At 41.4% G+C, this 23,457-nt stretch overlaps 1 protein-coding gene across 1 annotated transcript in view; it reads right to left on the bottom strand.

Moving 5' to 3' along the window:
• Window positions 1-23,150, bottom strand: part of CHRNB2 (cholinergic receptor nicotinic beta 2 subunit) — a 46,068-nt gene extending 22,918 nt beyond the window's left edge. Inside the window, exons 1-2 of the mRNA XM_033925137.1 lie at window positions 23,066-23,150; window positions 3,938-4,083 (exon numbers count right to left, since the gene is read on the bottom strand). Of these exons, the coding sequence (XP_033781028.1) occupies window positions 3,938-4,083; window positions 23,066-23,111 (192 nt within the window). The 5' untranslated portion in view covers window positions 23,112-23,150. The remainder of the gene's footprint in view (window positions 1-3,937; window positions 4,084-23,065) is intronic.
• Between the last annotated feature and the right edge of the window lie 307 nt (window positions 23,151-23,457).

Raw genomic sequence — 23,457 nt, 5'->3', positions numbered from 1 at the left:
GTCAAAATGATCTACCAACAATAAAATTTAAAAAAAAAAACACAAAGCACACTGTAAGCATAGAAAATGTTAATCATCATTCCTATTCCAGGGTTTTTCAAAGAGGTCAAAGCAGATGACTCTATGCACTGTCACCTCACTAACAATCATACAAATACCCCCTCCCTTTTTACTAAACCACGATAGCAGTTTTTAGCGCAGGGAGCTGCGCTGAATGCCCAGCGCTGCTCTCGACGCTCATAGGCTCCCTGCGCTAAAAACCTCTATTGCGGTTTAGTAAAAGAGGACCACAGTGTAAAACATAGACAGCAGATATAAATTCAGATACATTTTGATCACTAAATTTAAAATAAAATCATTTTGCCTACCTTGTCTGGTGATTTCATGAGTCTCTGGTTGCACTTTCTTCTTCTGACTGTGCATCCAATCTTTCTTCCCTTCTTTTAGCCTGTATGCTTCCTCTCCTCCTGACTTCATTCCCCCCCCCAACGTTTTCTTCCTCTCTCCCTGCCCTCTCTTTCTTTCTCTCTTCATGCCCCCTTTCTTTTTTTCTGTTTCTCTTCTTTCCTTCTGTCTCCCTGCCTGCCCTCTTTCTCCCTCCCTGCCCTGCCCCAAGCCACTGCCATCGGATAACAGGCCGCCGGCCAAGTTCTCCCTGCTTCGGGCCCACCAGCATTCCTCTCCCTGACGTCAATTTTGCCTTCGGAGAGGAAGTTCCGTTGGCCAGAACTTCCTCTCCGACGGCAGAATTGACGTCGGGGAGAGGAAGGCTGATCGGCCCAAGATCGACCTATTGAAAAAAATGCTGCCGGGTCCTGCCTTTGAGGAAACAGAAAGTAGGCAGGACCTGGCAGCAAGAAGAGCAAATCGCAAGCTTCACTGACCTGTCTCCCGCTTTAGCCTGCGAACGGGGCTCTAACATGTGCGTGCCGGCTTCCCTTCTCTTCCCCCCAACATAACTTCCGGTTTCAGAGGGAAGAGAAGGGAAGCCGGTACAAGCATACGTTAGCCCCCGGAGCATAAGTTCTTCAAGCCGGTTTTTTTTTTTTTTAATGTTGAGCAGCGGCGGCAGCAGCAGAAGTCAGGAGCGGGCTAGTCAGGAGGGGAAAAAAAGAGAAGGGAAGGGAACCCGCTCTGCGATCGACTGGGGTCGCCTGAGCGAGCGACCTGTCGATCGCGATCAACGTGTTGGGCACCCCTGTTCTAGAGTTTAATTACATGTGTGAAGAAATATTTTCTCCGGTTTGTTTTAAATCTACTACTTAGTAGCTTTATCACATGTCCCCTAGTCATAGTATTTTTGGAAAGAGTGAACAAACGATTCACATCTATCTTTTCCACTCCATTCAGTATTTTAGAGACCTCTATCACATCACTCCTGAGCTGTCTCGTCTCCAAGCTGAAGAGCCCTAGCCAGCCTTTCCTCATAGGGAAGTCGTCCCATCCCTTTTATCATTTTTGTCACCCTTCTCTCTACCTTTTCTAATTCCACTATATCTTTTTTGAGATACAGCAACCAGAACTGCACACAGTATTCAAGGTGCGGCTGCACTATAGTGATACCAGGGCATTTTCATCTTTGTTGTCCATCCCTTCCCTAATAATTCCAAACATTCTATTTGCTTTCTTTGCCGCTGCCACACATTGAGCTCAGGGTTTCAACGTATCCTCAACAATGACATCTAGATCCTTTTCCTGGGCAGCGACTCCTAACACAGAATCCAGCATCTCATAGCTATAGTTTGGGTTTCTATTTCCAACATGCATTACTTTGCACTTGCTCGCATTAAATGTCATCTGCCATTTTGACGACCAGTCTCCCAAGGTTAGGGTTACCAGATGTCCAGGGAAACCCAGACAGACTTTCCAAAACTCAGCAATTTGTCCATATTTTGGAAAGCTCTGACGAGCTCTGGCTACATCTGGAGGACCTCTGAGTATGCACAGATGATGTCGCACACAGTGGTGCATGCTCGAGGCCCTCAAGAACCAGCCAGAGTTTGCTGGGAAAGCAGATGAGGATTCGAGGAGGCAGGGCTGGGGGTAGAATGGGGTGGGACTAGAGGCAGAACAATGCGGGGATGGGGTGGGGACAAATGTTCGGGTTTGTGAGGCTCCAAATATGGTAACCCGACCTAAGGCTCTCTTGCAATTTTTCACAGTCCTCTTGCGATTTAACAACTATGAACAACTTTAAGTCATCAGCAAATTTAATTTTCTCACTAGTTATTCCCATCTCTAGATCATTGATAAATATGTTAAAAAGCAGTGGTCCCAGCACAGATCCCTGGGGAAGCCCACTATTTACACTTCTCCATTGAGAATACTGACCATTTAAACCTACTCTCTGTTTTCTGTCTTTCAACCAGTTCTTAATCTATAATAGGACATGACCTCCTATCCCATGACTTTCTAATTTCCTCAGAAGTCTTTCATGAGGTACTTTGTCAAACGCCTTTTGAAAATCCAAATATACAATATCAACTGGGTCACCTTTATTCACATGTTCATTCACCCCTTCAAAGAAATGCAGTAAATTACTGAGGCAAAATTTCCCTTGACTAAATCCATGTTGGCTTTTCTCATTAATCCATGTTTATTTATATGTATATTTTGTTCTTTATAATAGTCTCTACCATTTTACCCAGCACTGACATCAGACTCACTGGTCTATAATTTGCCAGATCATCCCTGGAACCCTTTTTAAAAATCGATATCACATTGGCCACCCTCCAGTCTTCTGGTACTTTGCAGGATTTTAGAGAAAAATTACAAATTATTAACAATAGCTCTGTATGTTCATTTTTCAATTCTATCATTACTTTGGGATGTATACCGTCGGGTCCAGGCGATTTGCTACTGTTCAATTGTCAAATGTATTTTATTTATTTTAGTATTTTTAGACCACTTATAGCCTAAGTGGTGTACATTCAGGTACTCAAGTATTTCTCTCTGTCAAGGTGGGTTCACAATCTGACTAACGTACCTGGGGCAATGGAGTGTTAAGAAACTTGCCCAGGGTAAGGAGCAGCACTGGGCTTGAACCTGCAACCTCAGGATGCTAAGGCTGCAGCACTAACCACTAGGCCACTCCTCCTCCCATTACATCATCCAGTGTTACAGAGATTTGTTTAAGTTTTTCTGATTCATTAGAATTGAATATCAGGAGAACTGTTCCAGCAGTTGACAATGAAACCCACGCAGGATGAGATCATACTGGACTTAGTGCTCACAAATGGGGAAAGTGTTTCTGATGTTACAGTGGGTGATCATCTGGCATCCATTGATCACTGCAAAGTACGGTTTAATATTAAGATGGATATACAGAGGGCTCATTCAAAAGTAAAGGTTCTAGACTTTTAAAAAAACTAACTTTGTTTGGATGGGGGATTATGTCAAGGAATTGTCTGATTGGGAACATCTGGAAGGAGTAGAAATGCAGTGGGCAAAACTGAAAGGAGTTATTGTAAGGGCGACAAATCTTTTTGTGAGGCAAGTAAGTAAATGTAAGAGGAAAAGAAGGCCGCTTTGGTTCTCAAAAGTAGTAGCTGAGAAGGTAAGGAATAAGAGGTTAGCTTTCATAAACTATAAAAGATTGCAGAAAGAGGAAGACAGGCAAAAATATCTGGAAAAGTTAAGAGAGGCTGGTCAAGAAGTCGGGAAAGCAAAGAAACACATAAGCAAAATATCTATGCACATTTAGGGCTCCTTTTACAAAGCCACACTAGCAGTTCCCATGCTGCAAATATCTTGAAGCCCATAAGAACCGAATGGGCTTCATCACATTTGCTGCACAAGAATCACTAGTGTGGCTTTGTTCATTTCTTGCTGTATATACTGTTCCCCTTCTATAAAAACAGCCCAGTGTGACTAACAAATAAAAGAAGAAAAAAAAAAGACTATATAAATCTGTGTGAGAAACATTTGACACACTTACCACACTAATAAGCTGTGCCAGAGACACCATCAACTGTACAACCACCAACTCTGAACCATTGCTTGCTGGACGAATGAGCTTGTTGTAGCGGGAAGGGTCCAGCAAATGTTCCACAAGTCTCTCTTCAGTATCTAATGTGAGACTTCCTTAAAACAAAAAGAAAGAAAATTCACCAGTCATTTAGCAGCATATATAAGAACCAGGAGGCAACAGAGAAGACTTTAGAAAACTACTCAAAACTCACTTATTCCAAGGACAGACCCCCCTAATCCCTTTCTTCCACTTCTCTCACCCCATCCACTGATGATCCGAACTCTCCTCTTACTCCTTATTGTTTATTACCAACCTGTTAACTCCAAGGACTTTTATATTAATTTCATGTTTAACTTAACGACTTCGTTGCTTGTAAACCTGATTAATTGATGTGAACCGCCTAGAACTCCCTGGGTATGGCGGTAGACAAAAATAAAATTTTTATTATTATTATTTAGAGTGGAACTAGAGTGGACTTGCTATTGAAAATTCAGCATGATCCTGTTTCTTTAATAATGAAGAAGGCTTGAAGCACCTCAAAGGGGTTGATTCAAGAGAATCATGAAATACAGTATTTCTTCATGGATACGACAGGAGCTATGTGGGTGGCCTTCTGAGAGGTGGCCAAAATTTAAAAAACACATATTTATAGATTCAAGAAAATCTGGCAATAAGGACAAAGTATACTTCTCTGTGGACAGCGTGAAGGGTGAAGTTCAGGATAAGCACAGAGGATCCTTAATTACAAAGAAATTAAGGGAAGGTCAGAATCAACTCCTCCCCCTTGTACAGAGGGAGCCTAAGGGAGTCCCTGATTGGCTCAGTTGCTTAAGATCCCGCCCAAGGGGAGTGGCTTGAGGCATCTGAGCCAATCAGGGCCTTAGGCCCCTCCCCATGCATCAGATGATGCACTGGGGCGGGGCTTAAGGCTCACATTGCAGACAGCAGCTGGCAGAGGAGCAGGAGGGACTGACTGAGCCCCCCTCCTGCTCCCAAATTAAAGGTGGGGGAGCATCTGGTGGCAGGAGGGAGTGGGAAAATTTCTCCTTCCATTTTTTTTGGTTCGGAGAGGGAGGGGCATATTGTCGAGGGGGGGGGGGCGCTGTCAGGAGGCTTTTTTCTTTTTTGGGCAGATATTTTGCATATATAATACATGCAAAATATCTGCCATTTTAAAAAAAAAGAAAAAAAACCAAACAGAAGCCTTGACAGCAGTGACAGGAGGCTGCTTCCCCTGTCACTACTGTAAGGGCTCTGCGCATGTCTCTGCAATTGAGTCAGTGGGTTTGCAAATCATTCGCATATAAACTTAATAGTGAATCAACCGCTGTTTGAAAATCAACCAGAGAATAGGCCAGCAGCAATTAAGTCGCTATTGTTAGTGAATCTAGCCCATAGTTCAGTTTGGTAAAAGTACCATCTTAACTCGAACAGAGCAACTTCCCTCACAGTTCCAAGAGGCCCCTGTGGGCTGGGATGTTCTTCCCTTCTCCCCACCCTATTTTGAAGCCCCCCTCCTCACCTTTTAAAGTGCAAAGGGTTTGCTAATGCAGCAGCAATAATCTAGCACTCAATGTGGATTCCTTGGCGCTGTTTCCCTACCATGGTCTGCCCAACTGGAAGTTGGACTATAGCAGGGGAACAGTGCCAAGAAATCTCCAAGCAGTGCTAGAGAATTGCTGCAGTGCCATAAGAACATCAGAATAGCCTTACTGGGTCAGACCAATGGTTCATCAAGCCCAGTAGCCTGTTCTCACGGTGGCCAATCTGGGTCACTAGTACCTGGCCAAAACCCAAGGAGTAGCAATATTCCATTATCTCAGAGTAAGCAAGATTCTGAAACCCCAAATAGTAGCAACATTCCATACGGAATGCCCAAAGAGTAGCAACATTCCATGCTACCGATCCAGGGGAAGCAGTGGCTTCCCCCATGTCTTTCTCAATAACAGACTACGGATGTTTTTTCCAGGAAATTGTCCAAACCTTTCTTAAAACCAGCTATACTAACCACTCTTACCATAACCTCTGGCAATGCATTCCAGAGCTTAACTATTCTCTGAGTGAAAAAAAATATTTCCTCTTATTGGTTTTAGAAGTATTTCCCCATAACCCCTTTGCATTTTGAAATCCAGAGGTTATGAGATTAAATCCCAGTGCTGTGCCTTGTGATCCTGGCTAGGGGGAAGTTGTGGCTTATTAGTAGAGATGCTGCCTCTTCATCCAGAGGTTGTGAAAACAAATCCCAGTGCTGCTTCTTGTGACTCTGGGCAAGTCATTTAATCCTCCAGTGCCCACCACTTTGAATGTCAAAACCAATCCCCATTCCTTTTCCCTTTGGAATGGGGTAGGGAGAAGGGAAGGTCATCTGGTCCATAGAGGCCCTCTGGAGCAGCTGAATTTTTAAATGGAGGGATGCTGGATGAGAGAGCATTTGGTGGACCCTGGAGTGAGGATTGGGAGGTAGGGAAAGAAGGGCATTTGGTGGGTGGAAAAATTAGGTGGGAGGCAGGGAGGAGAGGAATCGGGGGACCCGCTCCTTAATCTCTGCCCTGGGCCACAACACTGGACCTGTTTTAATTGCATCAAACTGCTCCCCTCCCCATTGAGATACAGGAGGTGACTGCTTCAAGAAAAGAGCATCAACAGCTTGAACAAGAGCAATCTAAATATCTCAACATATTAGATGCCCACACAAAACGAAAATCTTTCAGATGCCATCTATGCACATGTACACTGAGAGACATAATCACAGATTTGCTCCAATTAATTTTATATCCAGAAATCACAGAAAACTGCTCAATCAGGGCCAATAAACCAAAGACTGAATGTGCAGATAAAGTAGCAAATCATCCGCACTACAGTATTCAAACCCTATATTTTATACTCGATTGATTTTCTGCATTATCAACTTTTCTGTACAAGATGTAATTTTTTGGTTATTTAAATTTCCTAAAATAAAACACAAACAAAATCCCCCAGATAGCTTGATTGGCATGACAGGAGATAGAACTGTAAAATAAATTAAAATGCACAGAGAAATCAATAACAAGAACAGTTCAAAGTCACGTGATGCTTTGAGCTAGGGAAGACGTGAGTTGACCGAGCGCCCAGGCCCTGGGCCGACGTTCTTACTTTTTAAGTGCACACTAGTTGTTTAATAGTGCTCTCTAGCTCTGAGTGTGGAGTGTTCACTTTATGGACAAATATCTTTCGCGCATGAAATCAGCAAAATAAGATCGAGATTGTCCACGTCTCGCTGAAGACAAGGTGGCGACGGTTGCAGCCTCAGAAATTAATCAGTTCTCTTCAGAGGCGCTACAAGAACTTACCCGAGCTGTGACTGCAGCGATTCAGCCTGTCTTGTTCAGGGTGCGAGATGTGCACTTTCGTAGGAAGTTGGATGGGTCAGTGGATTGTCCTGGGAGGTTGGGAGGGCTGGGAGGGGATGGAAAGGTGGAATGAGTTTCACTGCTTTATAAGCTTTTTCTTTCAATCATGCAATTGTGTTAATTGATACTATTTGCTTCTAGGTACATGCCTACAACTGCTTTGGGGTGTAAGTTGCTGATGATATCCTGGGTGAGGCTGGGCACCCGGGATTTACCTAACTCTCTGATATTCGTTTTCCAACATGATTTCTCTCTTTCTATAAGCTTGACTAGTTCTTTGCGACTGTTGTCTTGGAACGTATTGGTTATAACATCCCCTATAACACAAACAATTTTGAACCAATTGAAACGACTGAAAGCAGACAGGTGTGTGTTCAAGAAACACGACTTTCTGATTTGGTACATCAAAATTGTGCAGGTCATGGGTGAGGTCTGTGTTTGCAGCTTCCTCCATGAACAAAAGGACAGGAGTTGCTGTCTTATTTCATAAATCTTTACCCCATAAGGTACAAATTTTAGCGCAGGACCCATTGTGCCGCTACCTACTCTTGCATATCATGATAGGCCAATATAATTTCAATTTATTTAATGTCTACACCCCTAACACCTATGATCATGCTTTTTTTGAACAATTGGTTCATCTATTAGTAGAGCGCCTGGATGAACCATTATTTCTTGCAGGTGATTTTAACCAGGTGCCTTGGACTGCTCTGTACCTGGTACCTCTCAAAGTGGGGCAAGCTTGCATGGAATTCCATATTTATGTTCGCATTGGATTTGGTGGATCCCTGGCATTTATTTAATCCCCGTGTGTGGAACTTTACTCATAGATCTCATGCACATGGTCCCCTTTCTAGTATTTCGAGTTTAATGATTATTTGATATATCGCCTATTGTAATACTAAGCAATTGTACAAAATATCCAAAATCAGGGGGGTACACAACAAAAATACATATTATCAAATACAAAGACAGAATGGTCCAACATGGCACAGAAGGACTAAGGGTGAACTACAATAAGGTATAGTAAAGGAGAGAAAACAAAAAAGATAAAAAATGAGTTTTAGTCAAGCTGTTGATTATCCATATGGAATGGAAAGAAAGGAAAGTAGGAGATTAGATCATTGTTCAAAGGCGTCTCTATATAAAAAAGCTTTAAGAGCTTATTTAAATTTATCTAGGCAAATATAAATATCTAATATAAAGGGGGAGAGCATTCCAAGTGAGGGGAGCAGTTACGGTGAAACAGGTGATGCGGCGAGTGCCAAATGTTTAAGAGTAGGCACGAAAAGTAAGTTTTGGGACGATGATCTGAGTGTTCTAAGTGGGGTATGAGGAATAATGAAGGACGGTTCTCTGGATTAAAGTGTTTTAAATGTAAGTAAGGCTACTTTAAAAGTGATTCTGTGATGGATAGGGAGCCAGTGGGCATTTTTCAGTAATGGAGAAACATGGTCATATTTCTTAGAATTGGTGATGATTTTAATAGCTGTATTTTTGATTAGTTGCGGTAGTCGAGTTTCGAAATTACTAATGAATGAACTAAAATATTGAGAGAGGATGGATCTAGAAAGTTGGCTAGAGATCGGATCATTCATAGTTTGTAAAAGCAATTTTTGACAACGGCGCTTATCTGATGATGATAATTTAATTTGTTGTCAATGATGACACCCAGGATTTTGGTGAAATGAACTTCTTCGATTGGGCAGTTGTCGATAAAAAGAACTGTGGATAATTGGATACCTTCTTTCTACGGGAATAAAAGACAGTTGGTCTTGGATATGCTAAGGGAAAGCATGTTATCTCTGAGCCAGTTATGGATGTTCGTTAGCTTTGCATTAATATCCTGAATTTTGTTCAAATTAGTAGGATCAATCAGATGAATGAGCTGGATATCATCTGCATAAGCGAAAGATATAAAGCCTATCGATTGGTAAGGAGTCAAGGGAAGAGAGAGGTAGAAGTTGAACAACAAAGGTGAGATTATTGATCCTTGAGGAATGCCAAAAAGATTGGAGTACTGACTACATTCTTTCATCTCGAGCAACATTTCCTCATGTGGATGCTGCGGACATTGGCCTCTCTATAATTTCTGACCACTCCTTGTTATGGTTGGATGTTAATATGGGTTTTAGTATGAGAGGACCAACACATTGGCAATTTCCGACCTATCTATACAAAGACACTCATTTTAAAGAATACCTTCATACTAAATGGGAGGATTACTTCCAATTTAATCAACAACATATGAATGATATGGAACTATTCTGGAACACTGCTAAAGCAGTACTCCGGGGTGATTGCATAGCGTATGTGATAGCACGTAACTATAAATGGAGACAGTCCAACCTACCTGAACAACCGCCTCATCCAAACTACCTCAACCAGGCATAGGAAAACTCACACCCCATTCACACACCTTCCAATCAAAGAAGTTAAACAGAAAAAAACTATATGACGGCCTCCTAGCTACCCAAGCAGCAAAACTAGACAACCAAATCTCCAATCTACTGATAACAACCCCAGACTACAAGACGTTCCGAAAAGAAATAAAGACTATACTCTTCAAGAAATCCTTAAAAAGTCTTAACATCAAAAGTACCTCCCTTCCCCCATCTTCTTCCTGACCCCCAAATCAACCTGACCCTCTTTGTACCTTCTCTAAAAATAACCAGAGATCTTCTATTGTAACCTTCCATCTATTACTCTTTTGTAATCCACTTTGAACCGCAAGGTAATGGCGGAATAGAAATCTCTAATGTAATGTATATCCCAGGGTATTATTCAATTAGAGCGTGCTCTACGCAAAGCGAAGCAGGCCTATATTGCTTGCCCATCGTTATAACTATATTCCAGGTCATGGTTCTCCGTGACCGCCACTCTATCCAAACCAGCTTCTACCATTAGAGTCTCTAGGTTTGCAACTTTGTTTCCCATGCTACAGGCATTGGTATACAAAGCTTTCCAGTGATCACTTTTTTGTCTTATTTCAATAATGGTATCTGATGTTTTACTTTCCTGAGGCTTATTATGGGGAATTTTTCACCCATTCCCAGCAAATTTAGTTTAAAGCCCTCTTCAGTACGTTAGCCAGCCTGTCACTTCATCCCTTCTTTGATAAATGGACACCATCTCTGCTCAGTAGCTCTTGGAAAATCATCCCATGGTCTAGGAAATTGAAGCACTCACGTCGACACCATCAACACAGCCACGCATTCAGCTCTAGAAAGCGAGTTTCCCTCATTTGTCCTTTACCCATGATAGGAAGTATCGATGAGATCACCGCTTACTAATCATTACTATAGCACTTCCAGATGCACACAGTGCTCCTCAACATTACATTATCAATGGAAGAGCCTGTGCATCTAACTGCTTCACCTTCTGTCCCAGGGATATGAAGTCACTTTTGATACATTCAGTGGGATATCTAGCAGTATCATTTGTGCCAACATAGATGAGAAGCATAGGATAATGGTCCTTAGGCTTGATGAGTCTTGGCAAATATTCCACTACATCTTGAATCTTTGCACCAGACAGATAGCACACCTCCGTTGACATCATGTCTGGTCAGCAGATGTCTAACCAAATCATGTATTCCGTTGTCTGTGTTTTATCAATGTCATACCTGAGGCTTACCATACAACTTATCACTTCTCTTCACCTTTAATGCTTTTACTTCTCTTCATTGTTAATATTTTGTATGGACCTTCAGAAAGCAACCAGACTAACACAGCCAATTGCTTATACTCTTCGTTGGTCCAACCTTTATTAATTATTAGTATTTTTTTATGTGAATTTCTACTTTAGTCTAAAATTTCCTATGTTTTGAAATTAAAGGAATCTCACTTAACTTATAGTGAACTGGTCCTGAATTCACCTCTCCCAACATGCATTTTTCAGAATGAAACCTTTCTTCAGGGTTGAGGGAAACATTTACGGGAGCTAACACGGGCTATAAACAGCAGATGGGCACTTCTGTATCACTCAGAAGAGAATCGCCAAAAAAAACACTACCTTTTGCTTCTTATTGGCAACTGATTCAGCAGCTTTGAGATTTCTGAGCTTTATTTCCTCCTGTTCTTGAGAAATTTTTATATCTCCTATCTCCAGGGCTGGAGTTCAACAGCAGACGGGAATATGGAATGGAACTACATCAATTATTACACATCCACTGTCTATTGTAAACCGGCTAGATACCAGTTGATAGTCGGTATATTAAAAATCAATAAACTTGAAACTTACAATCAAGATTAAAGCACAGATAGGGAAAAACTACAGTTCGCTCAGTCAGGAAAATTCCCCAGAGGGACTCCATCTCTGAATGTCAGATCACTGCCATTTAACCACTAGATTTAGAGCTAAAAGCTAAATATTATGGCCATATTTTATCTGTATAGTCTAGTACTGTCCAAAATGTTTTCCATTGTGAATGTTGGCTTGTAACCTGTTCTGAGCTACTGGGAGGACGGGATAGAAATCTGAATAAATATTTTATCTTGTGTAACTACATCAATTTTCAGCGTACATATTAGCTTCTTGATTACATTATTTAGGCAAGCTACTAAAATAATGGGGGGGAGGGGGGCATTTTCCAAAATCTAGCGATTATAAATCTTGCCACATGATTAACTGCTTAATCAGCATGCATTGATAACCTTTGTGGAAACTCCTCCCATTTCTACCCAAGCATACATCATTCAACTGTTATACTTAATTTTCCATTGTCCCCCTAATCTCTCCTTACACCTGTCTCAAAAATGCCTTACCACTAGACAGCCACCACCCATGTAAGTTCCCTCATCTTCACATCCTTGACAATGCAGCCAAGGTGATGTAGGCGAGAACCATGCTTAGAAGAGGGTATGCCTGTATATCCAATGCAAAAGTTTGGCCATTAGTTCCAACTTCCAAATATTCACTGTCTTTCTCACCCAAGTTGAACCTGCAAATTTCTTTTAAAATTACCCCCTCAGTATACCATTTCATGGGGTTGGAGCCAGACTTTAAGATATGCTTTGACTGCTCCATTTAAAATAGCTATTGATTATATTTCAAGTTATCCAAAACTCTGAGATTGGGATGTAGAAAATATCTAGGGAGACTAGAGTCAATTCCCAGCACCTTACTGGGTTTTTTTTTTCTTTAGAGTATTTTAAAACTAGGTCTTGATGCAGAGGAGGAGAAGGTAGTGTTAAATGGGCATTACAGTCATAATACTTTTTTTGCCACTTAAAATGATAAAATGATAATAATAGCATGTGTTATATTACCAGAACATAGTAAATGTTGGCAGATAAAGACTTCACTTTGTATATATAACTTTGTAAGTCTATGTGCTTTGAAATTGAGACTCCTGTCTTTTCCTGTCAATTTTGGGGCACAGACTGTAGAAGTCTGCCTGGCACTGGTCAAACTTCCCACCTACTGGAGTTGCAGTTCAAGCCCAATCCGGCCTTGATCCTGATCCATCTTTGTTATTTACTTGACCCAAACTGTAGACATCTACCCAGCATCAGTCTTACTTGCTAACCTCTGAAGCTGCCATCAAAGATCACTCCAGCTAAGAAGTCTTTTAAGTTTTGCTTTACTTGAGTTCCATCTTTTTTCTATATAGTAAAACTGCACATTGTTCACGATTAACATGCGTATGACATATTAATTTATTAATCACAGTTAATAAAATTAATTGCTCCAAGTTACCTTTCCTTTTACTCCCTACATGGCTTTTCCTTTCCTCCTTTTCCCATTTCAGCCCGCATTCTTGTGATTGGTTGCTTGGCCAGGCTTTGCCTCCAAGATTGGCTCTTTGCCTGGGGAACCAATGAGGAGCACTGCTTTAGGGAAACATGCTGAATATTAGCAAATGCTCCCTCCAATGAACCCTACTTTGGCTGACACTGCCTGCCCACTGGTAAGTTGGATTTCTGGGTCCAGCATCTACTCATGTCCCCGTCCCCCCTCGAGATCTGACATCCACTTAGGGGTCACCACATAGGTCCAAAATTCCTTCAGGGCTTCCCACTGAGGTCCAACATCCACTCAGGAGTCCCACCACCACAGAGGTCCAAAAGCTCCTCTGGATACTCCCCACCGCAGTCCAGCATCTCTTCTGGGCTTCCTCTTCATACCTCCAAGGTCCAGCAATCTCAGCCTCCTCCTCCCCCTTGAGATTCAGCAGTTTCAGCTTCCTCTCCTTCCCCACAATCTGGCATCTCTTTGGGGGCCCTCTCCCAAGACTGCTTTCTGCCTGCCGATCTGTGATTCAGAGATCAGGTATGAAACATACAGTTTGGAGAGAGGAGGACAAGAAGGAAGAGAGATACAGTCACACAAAATGACTGCATCTTTCTTCCCTCCTGTACTCCCCATCCCCCCCTTGACTGCATGCTACCTGCCTGCAGTCAGGCAGCAAATGATCTAGGGAGAGGGGGGAAGGAGGACAGGAGGGAAGACTGTGTGCTGCATGCCTGATCTGTGAGTCACAGATCAGGCATGCAGTCAGGCAGCAAATGATCTGGAGGGAGGAGGAAGAAGGACAGGAGCGAAGAGAGATGCACTCACACAGAGTGATTGCATCTCTCTTCCCTCCTGTCCTCTCCTACCCTCCAAATTTTAATCAAAATGCAGCCCTAGCCTCATGTTTTATAGCCCTCTAATAAGGTCCTCTCTGGTAACTAATCCAGCTATAGCATGATTCTCTGAAGTAGGTCACATATCTGTATATTCCTCCTATTCTGAGTTGAATTTTTGTTCCTCAAGATGCTAGGTCTTCCGCCTTTTCAGTCCTTTTATAGAGCAACATCGAAGGTTCTCACCTTCCAAACAGGATGTTCTGACCTGGGCAGATTCATCAGTAGTGCCTCTGGTCAACATTTGCACAGCAGTGACACAGTTGTTTTTTCATATATTTGCAAGGCATTTTTGATTTAAGGTAGAAGCATAGCCCTAGTTGCATTGGGGGCTGAACTTATTCCAGTACGAATTTCACAGAAGTGCTTTGCTACATCTCACAGGTTCTACACTGGTCTGGTGAGGATTTTAAAGAATGAAAATTTAGATCTTACCTGCTAATTTTCTTTCCTTCAGTCACCCCAGACTAATCCAGAGACTCTCTCTACTATGAGTATCACCAGTTTTTAGATGGCTTTAAATTGGTGACATTATGCTCTTTTGTTCTGATTGGGAACTGTTACTTTCTCCTCATGTTCAATGTTCTCCAACAGTTTAACTTTCAAAAGCCTATTTAACAACATGTTAACATGATTAGTATAAATAAAACATCTAAAAAATGGGGGAAAATTAGTGAATTATTGTTTTGTCATTCAAAATACTGAAGCCTTAAGTCCTGCAAAGGATGCAGAACTTTTTCCTCAGTCTCCATCCATCCTCCCACCCTTCCTCCCCAAAGATGCAAGATTCTCCCCTTCTACTACCACAGTACCGCAAGGCTGCCCCTATCATCAGTGTAAGGAGGAAGGGGGGGGGTCTTGTTTCTTTAAAAAAAAAAAAATCCTGACCATCGTGGGCTATTTTCCCTTTTTTATCTATAATTAAGAATGTCACCCCCTTGTCTAAGTTGCCGAACCCCTGTAAGAGTAGTATTCTTTTTCGGTCTTTGTGGGTAGCGTGGCACCGGCTCTTCGGTTATGGAATCAGGACTCACATGTTAGTGTACTCTTACCCTTGGGGGAGAATTTAGCTTTCCCTCCGGGTGCTGGCCCGTCCATTTTTGGTCGCTGGTGGGCTCGGGGAGTTGAGCAGTTATCGCATGTTTTGCAGGATGATGGGACCCTTCTTTCTTGTGATGACCTGGAGCAGTGGGGGGTTCCTGGGATTGGCCTTCCTTTTGCCTATTGTGAACTCGGGCATTATGTGGGCTCTCTCCTGGGGAGTTCCCTGGGTGGGGATTTTGGGATCCGCTTCTGTGCTTTTTTGCAGCGGATCCAGGCACTAGGGTCTCGATTTCTTACTTTCATAGACAGGTCATGGATCTTCGACTACCCAGGGTTTTTCCCGGGGTTTTAGCAGCCTGGTAGCGTGATTTGGGAAGCGACCTTGGGGGCAGTTTTTTTGTTAAGGATGCTGAAACGCACAACTGGCCTAGTCTATAATGCTGAATTATGGGAACGTCACTATCGCACAGTCCTGCGGGTTTATGTTTCTCAGTCAGGCTTATTATATGGGCTGCGTTGACACTAAACTCTGTGTGTGTTTTGTTCTGTTGAGGTTAACTCAATAACTGATCTCTAGCACTGCTAATAACTAGCTCCTAACCTTGCTAATTCTAATTAATTTGTAACATCTTTTAATCATTGTAAACCGCATAGAACTTCACGGTCCTGCGGTACATAAACTGTTATTATTATTATTCATGGTCTCTGGAGTTGTGAGGGGATTCAGGCCTTTTGGAAGGCGCTGGCTTACTTCTTGCAGGACCTTCTGCAGGTTCCCGTGCCTGTATCGGTGCTTTCTATGTTATTTGCTCATTTTTCTTTGCTCTCAGTGTACACTTCTTCCAAAAAACTATTTTGTAGTAAATGTTTCATTTTGGGGAAGAAATGTATCTTATGTTGTTGGCTCTCTTCTGAACCACCCTCCTTTTGGAGGAATCGGCTACATGAGCTTATGGGCTGGGAGGCCCGCTTGGCTTGTTCTTTTCATTGCCGGAGCAGAGTCTTTGTCAACACCTGGACTCCATATTTGAACATTTTCTCCCCTGCAAGTCGTAGCCGTATCCTGAATAGACTCCAATTGTGTTCTGCCATACCTGTTTGACATCTAACCTCCGTCTGTGCAATGTAGTATTTCTGTCGGTGGGGGAGAGAGGGAAGGGTGGGTGGGTGGGAGGAGTTATTTTTGCAGGGTAGGGGTGATTTGTTGTTTGATAGTGGCCGTGGAGGACATAAGAGTCCAGTCCTCCGTGGTGGCTAGTTTCTATTGTAAACATTGTTTTACACTTTTGTTGTTCCTGCTGTTGTCACTGTTTAATAAAAAGATTTAAATATATGAATGTCAAATCTGTCCCTTGTGAGCACTTGCTTTCCTTATCATAGTCAAAAAAATAAATAGGCAGCTTTTTCACTAGGTAATGTTGAAAAAGTTTTGTGCCTCAACAGCTGGCTGAAGCTCTAAGATAATGTGTAGGGAGTCTAATGTATATGCTGAATGTGTTTTGTGGTACTTAAAAGACAGCATGTGTAGTTGTTTATTTATACAGAATATATTTTTTTGACTGTTCTTGTTCTTATGGTTATTTATTAATAAGCACAATATTGTTAAGTTTTCCTTACTTCTTTTATTTTTAATTGCATATCAATCATGAGATTAAATTTTTTTAATTGTGCAATTAATCACCATTACATTTTTTTTTAATTGAAATGCGGCCCAGTTGAACCTCTGTGTTTATCCCAAGCATTCTTTTTTTAATTAAATCTTTATTAATTTTCAAAACTAATACAAAGTGCCAGGAATTATATAGACATTAATAATCAACGTAAGCACTTAAATTCCATCAATAACAATGCAGAAGAAAAATATCCCTCCCAACCAACAATTTAATCAAGAATAAACCAAAAATCTACCCCCACCCGCCCCGTCCTGGATATGTATAGAAATAAAATAAAATAAGACAGCTATGTTGAAATCCATTATTGTTTTTGTCTTCACAACCTCCTGACTTGGGGTATTTCAGACATTCTCAAAGAAAATCGGGTTCTTATTAATGCAGCAAAAGGTCAATGAATTATATCACTGAGAAGAAAAGAATCTCAGAAACCTGCTTAGTCTGAGACTTATTGGTTCCGGCTTTCTATCATGGAAACTTGGAAACAACTCTCGCGAACTGATGGACAAATTTACAGAAGGGGGAGGCAAAAAAAATGCAGCCGTCACCCTGCAAGACACCGCTGAACTTCCTAAGGATGCCTAACAGCCTGCTCTTGAACCCCTGATAAACAGTAGATGTGGATTAAATGTGGGGACAGCCCCGAGCTCCAAAGATACTAGTGCAGGCTGGCTAACAGGTGCCACAAGAGATTGGCCTATAAGCTGCAGACCACAGTCTACTTCTCTACACAGATAACCTCAACAATAGTTATGCTCAGAACACCTTATACAATCCAATGGGAATTCTGATTCCACTTTCTCAAAACGAGTCAGTGGTGTTGGAATTCTTCATCATTCCCAATAAATGGAAAGTACTCAATATGTTTTTTAGAGATATATATTTTTTAGAGATTTTTATCTATTTTCTTATTTATTTTATAACATCAATATAACTTATTGTAGCTCAAATAGCTTATATGTAGAAAAAGGTTTAAAAGTGCATCACTTAACTTAAATCCTTATCGGTTCCCCTTCCCGACGCGTTTCGGAATTCTTTTTCAAGGTCGGGGGCTTCTTTGATAGCCAGCGGCAGTAAATGTATGGTTGAGGATTAACCTTATCTCTTGTTCCCCCGACCTTGAAAAAGAATTCCGAAACGCGTCGGGAAGGGGAACCGATAAGGATTTAAGTTAAGTGATGCACTTTTAAACCTTTTTCTACATATAAGCTATTTAAGCTACAATAAGTTATACTGATGTTATAAAATAATTAAGAAAATAGATAAAAATCTCTAAAAAAATATATATCTCTAAAAAAACATATTGAGTACTTTCCATTTATTGGGAATGATGAAGAATTCCAACACCACTGACTCGTTTTGAGAAAGTGGAATCAGAATTCCCATTGGATTGTATAAGGTGTTCTGAGCATAACTATTATTGAGTTTATCTTTTTATAACTTGAAGTGAGTCATAATAGTTTGGCAGAGGTCTTCTCTACACAGGCAGAGCTGAAGGTGAAAGCGCTGAGCCCTGAAAACACCAAAAACTAAGAAACAATACTGAATAAAATAATAAAAGAGAGAGAGCAGAACAGAAACACTCCTTCTGGCTCACATGCAAAAGGGAAAAACTGCAGGTGGCAGTGGAGCGACACACAAAAAAATCCAGAGTGGATTCCTTCTGCAGATGGCTCATGGCCATGGGGAGATAACCCGCTTGTCTAGAATGACACACCTATTGCACTGGAAAGTGCATTTGCACTTGCTTTTTGGCCATGTTCTTCTATTCAAAATTTTTGGACAGAGATTTTCTCTTATTTGAGAGCTCTTCTACCACCTACCACCCTGATCACTCAACTGTCTCCCACTTCTTCCCAATTCTTTCTGATCTGATGTAATCGCGCTGTCCTTACAGCATCTCTTGTTGTATACCGTCTTGAACTGAAAAGGTATGACGGGATATAAATAAAGCTATATTATTATTATAAAGCGGTGCTTCCTTCCTCACTAGCTATACTTTTGCATCAATAGGGGGCTGGGATAACTAGACAGGGTGAATGTGTGTTGTGCAAGGCAAGCATTGTAGGAAAGAAATGTATGTTACAATACTAGTTTTCTGATAAACCCCCCTCCTTTTGGCATTGGAGAGCAACTTTTCACACCTTTATGTTATTAGAGGCTCATGCTGCTTCTTTAATCTTTAAACAGAAACAGATGTTTTGGCTGCTCTGAGAACCATCTATTCAAGCACTGCCACCCAGGGTGAGTTCAGTTTTAAACAATATGTCTTTGTAAGAGAATGATTAAAGATTTTTTTTTTTCTCTTGTGGGGAAGTATGGAGGTCGACAGTTGAGGAAAGGGCTTTTCTCAAAAAAATGTAAGTCTCCCTCCAACTTAGGAACCAAGGAAACTTTTATATCTTGGCATCCCAAGTCCTCTAAATTTTCTTCACACTTCTACCTCTAACCCTCTGTTGTAGTTCCTTCCTATTTCTCCTACTGTAAACCGCGTCGAGCTCTACGAACGTGGAGATGATGCGGTATACAAACCTAAGGATTAGATTAGATTAGATTAGATTTCTGTTATGGGAGGGGGGTTTCCAGGGGCTTGACTATGAGATGTTATGAGTCCAGACCTCCAATATATGTGACCATCTTGCTTAGATTTCCATGATCTGGGTGGACCTATTTAGGGATAGGGGGGGGGTTGATTTAGGAGGTTATGGGAAGTTCATCTGAGGTGTTAGTAGTATGTGTGTATTGCTTAATATATCTCCTCACAATATTTACTCTTATCTTGTGTTTTCGTATTGATCTTTGTATACGCGGAGTTCCAATGTTTGTTTTCTAAGCAATAGGATTTATTGATTGGGTTATTGCTTGCTTAGTGACTTTGGGTAATGGAAAGCTTGGTTAACAGGGGATAGTATTGGAGAGAGAGATGAGGGGGTTGGTAGGTACTGTTTGGATTGGAAAGCTTTGATTGAATCTGATACTATTTGTATGTTCATGGAAATATCAATAAAGCAGTTTTAAAGCATAAATTCGTATATTTTACAAAAGCCTCCATGTTCAGCAAGTCTTTTTTAAAATTGCAGTAAGAGTGTGTATTATGGCAACACATCTAGTAGGATTAGCCATTTTATTTAAATAAAATAAGTTTGACATCAGTCAGGAGTTTGTACATGTAAGCGGCAGAACCTTAATCACTCCTTCACAACCCAGTTAGTCGGCACCTACTATATGCATGACTTAGAGCAGATTTAAAATGTCAACAGGGAAATGTTTTGAGGTATATGTGCATTTCCCTTGCAATAAGAACATAAGAAGTCGCCTCTGCTGGGTCAGACCGGTGGTCCATCGCACCCAGCAGTCCGCATCCGCAGCGGCCCATCAGGTCCATGACCTGTATGTGATCCCTTAAATTTCGCCTTGATACCCTTTCTATATCCTATCTTTGCCCTTATCTGTATCCCTCGATTCCTTTATCTGTCAGGAATTTATCCAATCCTTCTTTAAAACCCCGTAGTGTGCTCTGTCCTATCACAACCTCCGGCAGCGCCTTCCAGGTGTCCACCACCCTCTGAGTGAAAAAGAACTTCCTGGCATTGGTCCTAAACCGGTCCCCCTTCAGTTTCTCCGAGTGCCCCCTTGTTCTTGTGGTTCCCGATAGGTTGAAGAATCTGTCCCTCTCCACCTTCTCTATGCCCTTCATGATCTTGTAAGTCTCTATCATGTCTCCTCTGAGTCTCCGCCTCTCCAGGGAGAAGAGCCCCAGCCTCTCCAATATAGGTAATAAAGATATTCTTTTAAAGTCCAATTAAACCATGCCTGGAAAATTCCCCCGTTATGCACATGTAGGTAGCAGCCAACACAGAGATCTCGGAGAGGTGCTATCAGCTCATGAGCCTTGCAGTGAAGACCACCGCATTAGTGCATAGCCATAATAATAATAATTATTATATTTTTATATACCGCCATACCCGTGAGTTCTAAGTGGTTCACAACAGTTACGCATAGTACAAACAATGCAAATTGTTTGAGATTTGACAAATTAAGTGCATATAATATAAAAGAAATACATACAATATAAAAAGAATACAACAATGTTAAAATAAAAAAGTAAAAAGAATTAGATACATTAAAAACCCAGCCTGTTGAATAATTGAGTTTTTAACTGTTTTCTAAAATCGAGATAAGAAGAAGCTTCTAACACAGTTTTGGCCAGCCATAAATTCAATTTGGCTGCCTGGAAAGAAAAGGTTATCTCATAAGGTTATCTCTTATTTTATAAGACATAATTTTATTGAGGGATATGAGAACAAGCGTATTCTTTGAGAACTCTTGTTAGTATAACTCAAAGTAAAATGAGGAGTAAGATAACCCAGTAACATACCAAATACTGTTTTATAACAAATGCATGAAAACTTAAACAAAACTCTAGATCCCAATGGCAGCCAGTGGAGCTTTTGATAAGCCCAAAATAAGTTGGACAGCCGTGTTCTGAACCACCCTAAATTTCCTGAGATTTTTTTTAAATTAACACATGAGTCCTTACTGTGCCTGCCACCAATTTTGTAGGTGGTAAGGGGTCATGTGCTAATCAGTAAGCACACAGCAATGCCAATGCATCGATTAGTGTAGAAACACCCATTCTCCAACCCCAAATGTGCTCCATCAACTAAAAAGTTTAAAAAAAAAAAAATTTACTGCAGTATCCTCGGCGCATATAAGGTATGTCATTTCAAATTGCAGTAAACATGTGTTAATGCTGCTCATAATATATATCAATTAGCCATAATTACCTTTTGGGGAAAAAATTGTAGTGACATTTTATTTGCACATAAATCTATGAGGAAAAACTGCCTACAGAAATAAAAATTACTGTGCAGAAATGGTGCTGCTTAGTACATCAGTCCAGGGAGGATTGGTGGTTGTGTGCATAAATCTTAGTGTGCACACAGAACAGGTAACAAGTTGGATATGGGGGGGGGGGGAGGTGCTAGATACGGTGCACTTGGATTTTAGCAAAGCCTTTGACACAGTTCTGCTTAGGACAGGTACAGCTATGTGGGATCTCTTAGGAAGAGGAGGAGACAGGGCATGCTACAGATGGGCAGACTGGATGGGCCATTTGGCCTTTATCTGCCATCATGTTTCTGGGTCTGCTATAATACTGCATAGTGTTATACAAGTTTCTAAGTATGCACTGAGGGCAGAACTGCAAAGTATATATATATACATATATTCAGGGATCTCAAAGTCCCTCCTCGAGGGCCGCAATCCAGTCGGGTTTTCAGGATTTCCCCATTGAAGATGCATTGAAAGCAGTGCATGCACATAGATCTCGTGCATATTCATTGGGGAAATCCTGAAAACCCGACTGTATTGCGGCCCTCAAGGAGGGACTTTGAGACCCCTGTATCAGATCTACATGCCTATATATACAGCAGATACAATTGTTCATGTCAGCATTTGCCCACCTTAGGGGCAGGGTTCAGGTGCCTGTCTTAAGTAGAAACGCCTCTATGATGCCTTTATAAAACAGGTACGTTTTTGGGATTCCTCAGGTAGGCCTAGGCATCCTGCTAGAAATGAAGCCCTCTAAGTAAAACTACAAAAATCATAATTCTAGAAAGAGGTTAATTAATTTTAACTGTAATAATAGCTGTTTATTTATAAGTATAAAGGATTAAGCAATATAAGAATCTCACTTTAATATACATACTATGGGAATGTGTGTGTTTGTTAGTAACCTAGCATTTAGATGTTTATCTTACTTTTAAATGGAGCTTACAAATGCAAAATTACAGTGTTGAATAGAGATTGTTACTTTGAACTTATATAAACTGTATCAGTAAATAATCAATTAAACTCTAGCATGACAGGGATATTAAACTTGACTAAATATATTGATGTTTTTACCTGTTTTATATGGATGGAGAATAAGAAACGTCTAGACTACTTGGATTTTGGTAAAAATGGACTTGGTGTAAAACTTAACATCTACAGTCTGGGTGTACTAAAGCTTCCCCCCACCGTGTCTGAGAGGGAAAAGCGTAATAATTCGAACCCATAGTTAATCCACAAAGGTGAAATCGATTTTCTTCACAGCCATTATAGCATGCTCGAATTTAGATTGGAGTTTGTTTGTTTTTTTTAATCTGTTTGTGTGAAACAAAAATAAACCGGATTATACGGCGGTGCACAAACTTGTACTCGGAGGAAAACCACGTACAGAAACAAACAAAAAAAAAAAATGACCCCCCCCCCCCCCCACACACACACACACACACACACTACTTCGGTATTAATAACCCCTATTCCTGGTTAAGATCCAACAGGAGAAACGTGAAAGGAAATTGAAATATTTCGACTTACTGCTCAGGAACCCAAAGAGAAAGACGAGAGAGCTCAGGAGAGCCATTGCGCCGCCGGCAGTGAGCCCTTCAGCGGAAGAGCCACATCCTCGCCGCCCAGGTGCAGAGCAGGCCCGAGGCTGAAGCCGCACTGAGCTGTCCGTGGTGCTGAACGGCGCTGGGCCAGCAGCTGCGCAGCCGCCGAGAGGAGGTGACGGGGGAGCCTGCACAAGGCTTTTTCACCGCTTCGGAAGCTTCAAGGACGCCGTCACTGCATTGGGAGTTGCTGCGAGACTCATAGTAGGGGGGTGGGGGTGGGGGCTACATCCCCCCCCTCCATTATTCCTGGAAGCAAAGATGCGCCTTCAATACTTTGATCGTTCTAAATGCCAAGCCTGGTGTATTTCTAATGAC

The sequence above is a fragment of the Geotrypetes seraphini genome, chromosome 16 (genome assembly GCF_902459505.1).
Source record: "Geotrypetes seraphini chromosome 16, aGeoSer1.1, whole genome shotgun sequence".
Classification (NCBI taxonomy): domain Eukaryota; kingdom Metazoa; phylum Chordata; class Amphibia; order Gymnophiona; family Dermophiidae; genus Geotrypetes; species Geotrypetes seraphini.
The sequence above is the reverse complement of the archived record's forward strand: the minus strand, read 5'-3'. Positions and strand labels throughout refer to the sequence as shown.